The following is an 11,158-nucleotide window of genomic DNA, read 5'->3' as shown; positions in this document are numbered from 1 at the left end:
TAATGAGAAAGAAGCAGCAGCATAAGAAATACTTGTCCATCAAATAGGTAACAGAGTGCCTGATGCAGGAATACGTACAATATGTCTTAGTATTACAGAAGTGACTAATAGCATAGAAGTGCTTTAAACAGGAAAGCAGGAGTTACTCTTCACATAAAAAAAAAGACTTGTTTCTGTTGAAGATACCAAACACTATTGAAGTACTACACTTCAAACTCAGCCCTGAAAAGATGTACAGTGTCACCAGAACAGCCAGAGATACCCCCTTTCTGGGGCAATATACTGGACTTTCCCTTTATTGCAACTTAACTACACTTCTCTACAGCCTACTACAAACACAAGCATACACAACAAACATGAGAATCAGGTGAAACAACTGAAGTACTATCTCGCACATGACCCCAGTCGTCTTTGAAGTGTATATATGTTTAGCCACATCAAACTTTCTCCATTGAAAAAGCTTTTCTTTTGTATGGTTCTTTCCTCCCACTGGTGTTTTCTTTTGCTTTTTGAGCTTGTTATGATTCAGTCATCAGATCCATGAATGTGAAACACTCTCAACATGGTTTTCAGCTTGATTTCAAATGTTTGGCTTGAAAAATCCAGGATATCCTCTGCAAATATATCCAGAAGAGTTCATGAACTTATCTCAATCATATTTTGAATTAGCAGAAGACAAACATTGAAAACTTTTTTTTAAATTATTTTGACAAGAAAAAAGGAAGGGTCTGCTAAAGTAAGAGCTTTGCCCTATTTGATTACTCAAATGGATTCCAACTCCAAGTATATTGAGATACCTACTTTTATCAGTCTTGTTCTGGGTTGTTGTGATTATTATTTGACTCCATACATGTTCCTTGTACCTCTTACCTAAATAATCTGTACTGACCCCAAGTTTAACAGATAATCAACAAGTGTAATATACATTACATTGAATCAGGAATATCTACACTTGATCAAGTTGTCACAAAAAATTTCTTTCTATTCATATCTATCAAGTTCTTTGTAAAGCTATTATTCCATTGTTCGAAGATTACTCATACTTATTGTAGACTAATTTCATCTCACATATTGTTCATAAGGTGGCTTTGCATTTCAAAGAACTTTGTCTTCACCAAAACAACTGTGAAATCGGTCATGTTACTTATACAGTTTTCTCCAATTCCTTAGTTTTATTGCCCAAATTTACTCAGAAGAAAGCATTCACTGGTGCTTTGATTGCCATGAAGCAAAATATACCTACAGATAAAACAGTAAAAATCTACCTTTGTTTATTTTTTTTTTTTTTAAAGTTGGGAGGATTCAAACACACAATCAATTATCATATTTGTTGTTTACAATAAAGGCAGTCAGATACCATGCCAAAGAATAGTTATTTAGTCACATCAACAAGAGCTATTTTGGTAGCTGAAGAGCAAGCAGCTGCATGAATTTCTAAATGCGTTAAAGCATCTTCGTAGCTCCTCCAAATTAAATTACTTAAGCAAATTTGTAAAATATAATCATACCTGTTCTCTTTGTTGCAGTAATCAGTGAAATTACTTTCATATTTTGTAGTATTTCCTGCCTTGGTCTCCATTTCCTTGGCTTTAGAAGAGTCTACTTTATGGTTATACCTGGACAGAATCTACAGGAAACATTAAAAGATAATAAAAAGAATTACCTAAGAATTCAAAACAGGATTACAGTTTATACATTTTTAATAGTAGCAGAGAACTCTTTAAAGAACAAAATTTGATAGAACTAAGCCCTTTTAATTTTCCTATTTTGATATTAAAACTATTTAGGGGAAAAAAAAGTGTATTAGCTAACCTGTAGAACATCATCTGGTATCCTTGTTATTTCTGGAGGTGGAGGAGTATTGAGTAAGTGGTCATAGTGTTTTATTTTGGGAGGAGAAGGGTCTCCAAAATGTTTAAGATACTCAGAGTTCACAGCAAAAGGAATGCGATCTTCTATGTATTGTTTATCTGTTGCATCATTCATTGTCACCGACTCAATTTTTTCCCCCTGCTTTACCTGTTGCAAAAGAGGTATTAAATGCCTTCAGTTAATTTACTTATCTTAGGTAAAGTATTTAGTACATGTTCTTACAAAATTACCATTAGAAAGATCTTCTACAATGACATAAGAAAAAGTAGCATTGGAAAAGAATCCCAAACTGACATTTGAAAAACTGCTTATGGTAAAAAGTGTGTGAAAATATACATAATTGCTATTTACTACCTTAGCTTCTGTTTTTAGCCATCTTGTTTCAAAATCTGGAAGCTGTGGTGTTGCTGTATGACTGGGAAGAGGCAGTTCATTTGTCACTGGTGACCTTGATAATACTGTACTATTTGTTCTGGAAGGGATTTTCACATCAGGAGTACAGAACACAAGTATCATAGGAGAAGCCATCCAGTCAGCTGCTGAAATTAAGCCGGGGGGGGGGGGGGGACGACACACACAACAAAAAGAAAAATATATACATACATACACATATATAAATATCAGTTCCAGTGCCCCAGTTTAGTTTTCTAAGTCTGTTAGCTTTTCATAGATTTGCATATTCTAAAACACCTCTATCATTTTAGCTGGTAATTTTATTATGAAGAACCATCCAAATTACAGAATTCTGTAAGAGGAGCAAATACAATTGTAAAAAAAAAGTAATAACTCTAGTCCCACTACTGAATATAACTGAAAAAGCCCAACTTAAATCTAACATTGCTTTAGCTTCTCATATATTCAATTGTCACTATGTTTGTCCCATGATCTTCACACGTTTTCAAGAGAACATATTACATCTCCTCTCAAACAAGTTTTAGCACTACTCTTGAAAGATCTAAGTTACTGTCTCGTTAGCCTCTTTCAAAGCAGTTTCTTTCCTATCTTTAAACATATCTAATGGGTATTCTCAGAAAAAAAAAAGGCTAAGTTGGCAAAACAGTATTTTTATTTCAAATAAGGATAAGTTGAAGTTACAAAATGATGGATCCCTCTGCAAAATTCTAGATGGATATGAGTAGAAGAATGAGCAAAGGTTTATACTGAAGTGAGAAACTTCCCCATAGAAGCCACCAACGTTTCATTTTCTGGACATTAGTACTCATACAATGACTGGGCCTGAATTAAACTATATTTAACAAGAAACACAGTTTAGAAGTTTACCATGTATTTACAATGCATTTACACATGCATTATTGTAAAAAATGCATATGTATATTTATTTCAAATATTTTTAACTTACCGTTCTCAGCTGTAACTTTTGGGTTTGGCACAGGAGTAACCATGATTTCCCTGGGTGTCATTTCTGGTACTTTCACTTCATGATCGCCTTTTTTAACCAACCTGAAAACCAAACCCTCAATTAGCTCTCAAGTAGTATGAAGAAATCACAATTAAAGGAATACTGTTAACCTGATCATTTTTCTAGTATTTGTTCATCAACATGCAAGTCAAAAATTAATTTCCTCAAAGATGATTTTTTTCATATATTTTTTCATCTAGGATTCTACTGCAGCAATCTGTAGCATGCAAATGTTTCAGTCCATCCACAAATTATCAAATACACTGAGACTTCAATTCAAGGCATAAAAAACCCCAGAATGAAACAAAACAAAAAAGCGTCGAGGGTAGGATCAATTTTCTTTGTCCCAGATGATCATCAATTCTGTGTTAGGGGTACAGTCTATTTTTAATTGCCTGTTGCCTACAAAATTCTAAACAACAAGAGGAAATCTTTTTTGGCTCTTAACCTACTAACATTATTGTGAACACTAAAAGATTTTTAATTCAATTTTTAAGTTTGAATAAGATTACTTATGTTAGTCACTAGCTGACTTCAGAGTGAAAAGCCATTTAATATCAGTTCCATAAAACTAGAAACTGAAATTTTTAAAATTATTTTTTCATATCCAAGATATTCTAGTGGAAGAAGGGCGTAGGCAGTTAAGAGAGAATACGAGACAAAAAGTGGAAGAAGGGTGTAGGCAGTTAAGAGACAATACCAGACAAAAAGTGGAAGCTTACCTAAACTCTACACAAAAGTGTGTCTATAAGAAAATTATTTTAAATGTTTAAAAATTTATCTTAACTATGAGAACCAGATATAGAGCTCCTCTACAAAAAGCCTAAGCTTAAAAAAAAAATATTCCATTTGAGGCAGTATATTTTACTTAGATGAACATATCTCAAATTTTGAATTTAAAAAAAAAAGTAATTTTTCCAAGTCAGTTTTGCCTTGAAAATATTATAGATACCTGAAACCATATGATTTTTAGTTTTTATGATGGAGAAGAACAAGTATAACAAACACTTTTGTTCAGACACTTTTTTCTGTTCCCTTTTCTTTCCTAATTACTTTTGGTTTCAGTTTTGTAGTAGGTGCACAGACATATATTGTTCTTTTCACCTGCTTACAAACTGAAAACCTGAAAAACAAAGCTGGGGGAGTTGAGGTCTACTAAATATTTTTAAGAACTTTGAGATGAATTTTCAAAGTGGTTTTCACATAATGCACAGCTGCTAGATACATTTCAGCTAGGTACAAGACCTGGCTGGCACAAGCAAGGGATATGAAAGGGCAGGGCTGTCTCCAAGAAAGTCAGAATTATTACCTGTCTTTGTACCTGGAAACTATAGGTATAAGGCTAGCTCATTTGTACTAGTTTTTTGCTTATCTGATCATCAGGGAAGAGATTTTGCACATTATCGGGGGGAGGGGGGGGGAAGGGAGGGAGGGAATCTTTCTTGTATTGGGGTTTTATTTTTATTTTCTGTCTTAGCGTTCTGCCCATTTAACATGCTGATCCTTCTCACTAAGAGGTGAGATGAGTGCTTTTTGGAGATAACAAGCTGTTTAATTGTTTCAACCTTTCTGATCAAACCACAAGCTAACTCTAACTTCATGTTGAAAAATAAACAAAAGAAATAAAATGTTGTTTGACTGTCTTTCAGCTTAACTCTGACTTAAATGTCATGACCTCTCACATATGCCACTAATTCTGAATTCACACACAGCTTTAACTTGAGTCACAATTAGTGTATGTCCATCTGTTTTGGTCATTAATAATGATGATGTGTTAAAGAGCAATCATGCTGTAACTAATTCTCAACAGAATTTTAATATTATCATTAGGGGTATGGAAGACTGCTAGTGGGATTTTTTTTTGGTGTGTTATATATAAATATCACTAGTGAACTGTCTAATCGTTTCACTAAAAGCCACAGAAATAGAATCTACATTTGTGGATGTATCAATTTATAAATTACAGCCATAATTAAAGCTGAAGATCACATTTAAAACAGTTCTCATTAAATAGATAAAGTAGTACAAAACCACAAAAAATTACAGATATCAAAAGAACTTAAATTGTGCAAAAAGCTGAAACTATTTTCAAAATATTATTTGAGAGGGAATGATTTTTGAATTAATATCTTTCAGGATTCAGTAACAGTTCTCCTGTTATTACAATTCCAATACTATAAAGCTTTATAGACATTATAGTATTTACATAACTATTCAAAAGGAGAGATCCCAAAACTATTTTAAAAGAAAATGTATCTTTTCACTTTCACTTTTCCCCCTAGTAATCTTAAAGTTAAAAAGACACTCAAAATTTAACCATTGTAGTAAACTGGATCTTTGGGGGACAAAGTCACTTAAGTTGGCATGGTTCTGAAGAACTTCACACCTCTGCCTACATTGCAAATATCAGGGATTAATTTAAAAAAAAAGTTGAATTATTATTTCCATAAGTTATTTTGAATATGGTTCTTGTTTTTGGAGTAATTTCTCTAAATACCAAATATTTAGCTGCAGAACAGTGAGTTTTTTAAATACTGTCAGCTTTTAAAATTGAACGTATTGCTAATACTAACTATAAAAACATGATCTAACCACCTTTACATTACCTTAGAAGTATAGAAAAATACTTCTACTGCTAAGGTGTTCTACACCTCACTGCTGCAAATTATTTTCTTTAATTTTAATTAGAACAGTGAAAATCTGGAGATGTCTTTTCAACAGAAGACTGGAGCAAAAAGAGCTAACTGTTTGTAAGGTGGGGCTGCGTAATGTAAGAGATAATACACCGTTTCTATAATGAGACATTTTACTGAATGCTTTAGAAGTTTTTTCCAGGTCCATATTCATAAGGCTTTTGAAACCTTTAAATTGGCTATGTAATATCTACTGCAGAAAACACGTCCTCAACTCCAAATCCAAGGTTAAGGAAAGCAAAACATCACAGACATACTGTGCATTTTCCCTTTGTAAATAGATTGTGTATGGAAGATTCTTATCGTGGTGCGGTCAATGGATGGAGTATATCAGAGATGTGTTTTCATGGCAGCGTTTCGCACTGCAAAGGGTAGGTGAAAAGACATGTAGAGGGTTGAATAAAGACACAGGACTAACCAGCTGGTAGATAACAACATATCACCTGCTTGAAGAACAAGAGAAGGGCCATAGCAGCAAGAAGTTAGTACAGCAAAAAGAAACTACAGAAAATTCAGTAGAGAAACAATCTGAACGTAAGTAATTTACTCACTTCTTGCTTGTCTGAGCAGTTTTATGGATAAGTGACATCGTATAGTCTTCATTCATACACATGGTATGTTCACTAATGCCAAAGTGTTCAAGTTTTGGTGTTACACACTCATAATCATCCATCTTTAGCATACATTTTGGTGTTTTGGGCAACATACAGGGGGTCTGTGTTTTTAGGGGAGTCCTGCTCTTTGAATTTTCTTGGTATGCATTTGTTGCACGTTGTCCTTTCACTGCACTCCAAGGCCTGGAGAAGGCATATTGTGAAAGACCAAAATCAGAAAGCTGGGGGTTACGCAGTGGGTCTTTGGGCACCAGTGGCTTCTCAGTACAAGCAGGAAGAGGAGGTACATCATCTGCTTTTTCTTCATCAGATTTATTCTGGACAGACACCGTCGAATCACTGTCAACTACTTCTTCCTCCTCTTCTGTTTGAGAAAAGTAATAATAATAATTTAAAAAATTATGTCAGAAGTTTCTGTTTTAAGAATGTATAAAATAAATTGGGACTTCCCCCCCAATTCAAATTTTTTTATTTATTATTGTAAAAAAATAGATTCCGTCTTTCATTTTAAAGCACTGAACCTGAAGCTACAACAGATATTAAAAGCTTATATCAGGATAAGCTATATTTATAATATAGGTCACATATTTACTGAAGTTCACTCTATTGAGAAATACTATTTCTAGGAAAAATTAAATTGAAATATTTTTACACAAGTGTATTTTTAATAGAATTCATCTCCCTGCATGGAGCTGGCAGGAGGCGCTAATCTTAAATATATTGGTTTTATTTCAGTGCAAGAGTGGAAATTCATTAAAAATGTACAACATAAATGACAATGAAAACAAAATTTGTATAGAACTGAAAATGTTTTTGGGGAAAGAGCAAAGGCTGCACACAGTACTAGAATGCTCATTCTTCAGAAAAACAGTATTGAAGAAAGGTTTTGAAGCAGCAACTAAAAACTCATGAAAGAGGGTAGCTTTTTAGGTATCAAGAAGAGTCCACCGCAGAAATAAGCAAACATGTAATTCATACACTTCTGTGCAAATTCACAACATTTGTGAATTTCTGCATGATGTAAGAAGAAGGGGGAGAAAAAAAAGGCTATTTAAAATAATATGGCAGAGGCATTACCTTTTTATGTGTATTGGTATTACATATTCAGATACACTTAGCTTGAAAATACATCTCAAAAAATAAATTAATCTCGTAGCTCTGTTTGGAGTCTTCTTTTAAAGACCTTTAAGGCAGAGAGAGGACAGGAAGGCAGGTACTATAAAAACAGAGCTTTCTGCCATAGCTTTGTAAAACAGTTGTAGTAGTTTAACTCGGAGGTGAATATGGTCCACAACCACAATTTTGTTTTGTGTAATGACTGGATAATGCTTGGGGAAGGCTAAGGTTTGCCCTGCCAAAGGCTTCTTGAAGATTGACTGGGCCCTTGATACCAAAAGGGGTATGTGTATTAACTGACAGCTGTAGTATTTGAAACTCATTTGGCATACCTGAATTTCACACAGGTGTGTGTGCACTTTCTGACTGGATTAACGATCTCCCCTGCTCCAATGATCAAACTACTACTGCTTCATAAATTGCCACGTCACCTAATCCCCATACATGCTTCTCTTGTCTCTTGTCTAGCGTCTCATGCTACAGAGCACATTATTTTAATATTTTCTCTATGGTGATTTAAGTTGAATCATCACATATGAATACAAACTAATTTAGATGCATCTACAATAGGTTCCCATGCATGAGAAGCTGAAGCAGCATAATTCTCTGGATTATGAAAACATGTTTGCTAACATGTTTTCTGAATATAGCTATTACTGGAGAAAAAAAAACCCCACACTAACTTAAAAGCATGCCAGATCTAAGTCTTAAGTTTTTGTATTTTCGTTTATTCTTATAGCACCAATCACAAGAGAATCTTTTACCCTCTGGATATTATTATAAAGCAAATAACATAGATGTACTCGATCTCTTAATTAATAGAAATATACACATAGCTAAAGAGAAACATTTTAGAAAATTACATTTGTCTTCACATACTGTATTGCCAAGAAATATTACCTGTAGAGTCTTTGACACGGGGTTTGTAGCCATATTTCTGGAACAGCTCTCTTATTTTTCCAAGATCTGCTGCATTTCTTTGCATCAGTATTTCACTTGCCTTCATAAAGTCATGAATTGCTTGTTTTTCAGAGCAACTCTTACCAAGACTGGCATTAACATCTTCCTTTGGGGGTAGGGGGAAACGTAGAAATATTGGTTTTCAGATCACCACATGGTAGTTGTTTACACATGAAGTATTTTGGGAATAAGTATTGAATTTCAATTCAGATGAGGATAAGCAGCAAATTTAGGTCTTATCTATACCTGAAGACTAGGTTACAAAGTATCAGGAATATATAGGGTATGAGTGTATAAAAACTTACAAAACTTAAACTAAGATGACAGTTCACAGTATGATAACTACTTACTGGCAACCTCTCAAACAAAATTATATGCTTTTACTCCATAAAAATACGAGATAACAGCAGTTAGTTTGGACTCTTACTCCCTATGTACAAAGAATTAGTGCAGAGCAGATAGTAAACGTCAAGTTTATATCCTAGCTTACCTCTCAATTATTTCTACACTTGCTCATTTCTATAGCCCATTTTTCCTACTTCTGTTAAAGAAATAACAAACCATTCTTCACAAGTTTAACTGAATGGCTGAAGGTACTGAAACTGCTGTGAAGATTTTATTTATTCTAAGTGCTAGTCATTGAACACAAACAAGTATACCTCTTCTGTAGGGAGCTGCTGCTCCTGAATCCTTCTCCCCTATACCTATGCCTTGGCACAGCTACAACTTCCCTGTTACCTTTGTCCCCTGCTGACCCGAGCAACAACAGTGATTGCAAACTAATAAACACTGCTAAATCTACTTTAAGTCGGCCGCAGGTTTTTGGGCACTACCGTGACATCCACAGCCATTATGAAGACTTAGAGGTAAATGAATAAAAATAAGGGTCAGAACTGCTAACAAAATTGTATTGTGTCTTAATGATCAAAATAGAACCATAAGTTTATGGAACACCCCCCCCAGTTTTTCAAGAAAGAAGTGAGTTAAGATGTTACCTTCAGAACCCTGATTTCACAGTGGAGGTCACGTAAAACTCTTATTGGAGATTCATCTTCATAGTCTTTGATATGCATGTTCACATAAAAGAGTTCGGAAAGAAAAAAGGGGGATTAGTATTTTAGCATGCAAGTACATTCTACATCAGAACGTAATCTCCTACATTAGAGATGTTGGAGTCATATGTTAGAGAAAGAGAATCAAGATAGAGAAAACCAAAGAGAAACTAGTTCACATCAGGTACTTTGCAGAGCATGAGACTGCAATTTGCACAGTATGTTAAACCACACAGAGAAACTGCACAGGCTTCCATTTTACTGTTGCAGCTAATACTGTAAAAATTAATGTATAGCAGATGTTGGTATGATAGGTAGATCCCTAGGCTATCAAGGATTATTTATTCTAGATTTTTATCATTAAAGAGCTTGAACTTGAAATAATAATAAAAATTGGAAAAAAGTGGTATAGACACCACTGAAAAACATACATCAACAAGAAGCTGAATTCTTCTGCCTTATCTGCACATGGGCAGATGTTACTATTGCTCACACATACAGCAGTCATTACATCTTTCACTGGAAATCAAGGTTAATGCAAATAGTGTAAAAGAGAACGCCTGCTATGTGACAAGATATAGCACAGAAATAAATCCAATTAGAAGCTTAAGCTATCTGTGCAGAGAACAAGCCATGCAAATGCATTTTCCTGTCTGAATCCATGAAAAGAGTAAATGCAAGAATGTGATTGCCCGTTCGTCCCGTTTTTCCCTGTGATAAAAGCTCACCTACACACCCCGAAGGAGCTCAGAGAGACAATGATAAGAGGGGGAGCCCAAATAATACCCTGCCGAGGTGCTCCCAGGCCCATCCCCGGAGCCATCGGCTCACCTCCGCACGCCCAGAGGAGCGTAGGGGCACAACGGCAGGCAGGAACCCGAACCAAGGACTCCCGAGGTACAACCGGCCTCACTCGCCCCCGGGCTATCCCAGCAGAGCCACCAGCTTCAGCGTCCAGGTGTGACGCCCATCACCACGAGTCATGGGGAGCAACTCCCCAGATCACCTTCCGGACTCGGGGTCCTGCCGCCTGGGGGTGGGACGGACACGCCAGCAGGAGCTGGGCTACGGCCCTAGGAGCGGGAGAGGCCCCGATCCCGGCGGACTCGGCCGCCCTAGGAAGGAGACGAGGCGAGGCCTGCGCTTACCTGTGTCCTCTCTGCGTAGGGCCCGCTCCAGCTGCCTCGCCTCCTTCTCCAGCGTGAGGGCTAGGGCGCGCAGCTTACCGAAGAAGTCCCTCGACACGTCCATCGCCCGCGGGGAAGGGGAGCGCCAGCGCCACCCGGAGAGGGCCCGCTCCCCCCGACTAGCCCCAGACCACGCGAACGGCCGTCAACGGCTGCCCGGGAGCTGGGGCTGCCGCTGTGCGCGGCTCTGAGGAGAGGGAGAGACGAGGCGGGCCCGGCCGTGCACTGCCTGAGAGGACGGTTA

The 11,158-nt window shown here is 36.5% G+C and overlaps 1 protein-coding gene across 2 annotated transcripts; it reads right to left on the bottom strand.

Moving 5' to 3' along the window:
- Positions 1-280: 280 nt before the first annotated feature.
- Positions 281-11,152, bottom strand: SKA3 (spindle and kinetochore associated complex subunit 3). Of its 2 annotated transcripts, none has more exons than XM_075490917.1 (9): positions 10,876-11,152; positions 9,671-9,735; positions 8,616-8,781; positions 6,537-6,960; positions 3,233-3,333; positions 2,224-2,411; positions 1,813-2,019; positions 1,509-1,627; positions 281-614 (listed from the first exon to the last, which is right to left on the bottom strand). In XM_075490917.1, the coding sequence occupies exons 1-9, from the start codon at positions 10,976-10,978 to the stop codon at positions 581-583; spliced, it is 1,407 nt and encodes a 468-aa protein (XP_075347032.1). In that variant the 5' UTR covers positions 10,979-11,152; the 3' UTR covers positions 281-580. The 2 variants fall into 2 exon arrangements, with proteins under 2 accessions (XP_075347032.1, XP_075347033.1); XM_075490918.1 differs by having other exon boundaries at positions 2,224-2,408.
- Positions 11,153-11,158: the final 6 nt, after the last annotated feature.

The sequence above is a fragment of the Mycteria americana genome, chromosome 1 (assembly GCF_035582795.1).
Source record: "Mycteria americana isolate JAX WOST 10 ecotype Jacksonville Zoo and Gardens chromosome 1, USCA_MyAme_1.0, whole genome shotgun sequence".
Classification (NCBI taxonomy): domain Eukaryota; kingdom Metazoa; phylum Chordata; class Aves; order Ciconiiformes; family Ciconiidae; genus Mycteria; species Mycteria americana.
Note: the sequence above shows the minus strand (reverse complement) of the source record. Positions and strands in the feature narration are given on the sequence as shown.

Coding starts and splice junctions, on each gene's coding strand:
- SKA3 (XM_075490917.1), bottom strand. CDS start 10,978: ATGGACGTGTCGAGGGACTTCTTCGGTAAGCTGCGCGCCCTAGCCCTC. Junction 3,334..6,536: donor ACTGCTCAGACAAGCAAGAA/GTGAGTAAATTA, acceptor TTTGGTTTTCAG/GTTGGTTAAAAAAGGCGATC. Junction 2,020..2,223: donor TAAAAACAGAAGCTAAGGTA/GTAAATAGCAAT, acceptor CTTTTGCAACAG/GTAAAGCAGGGGGAAAAAAT.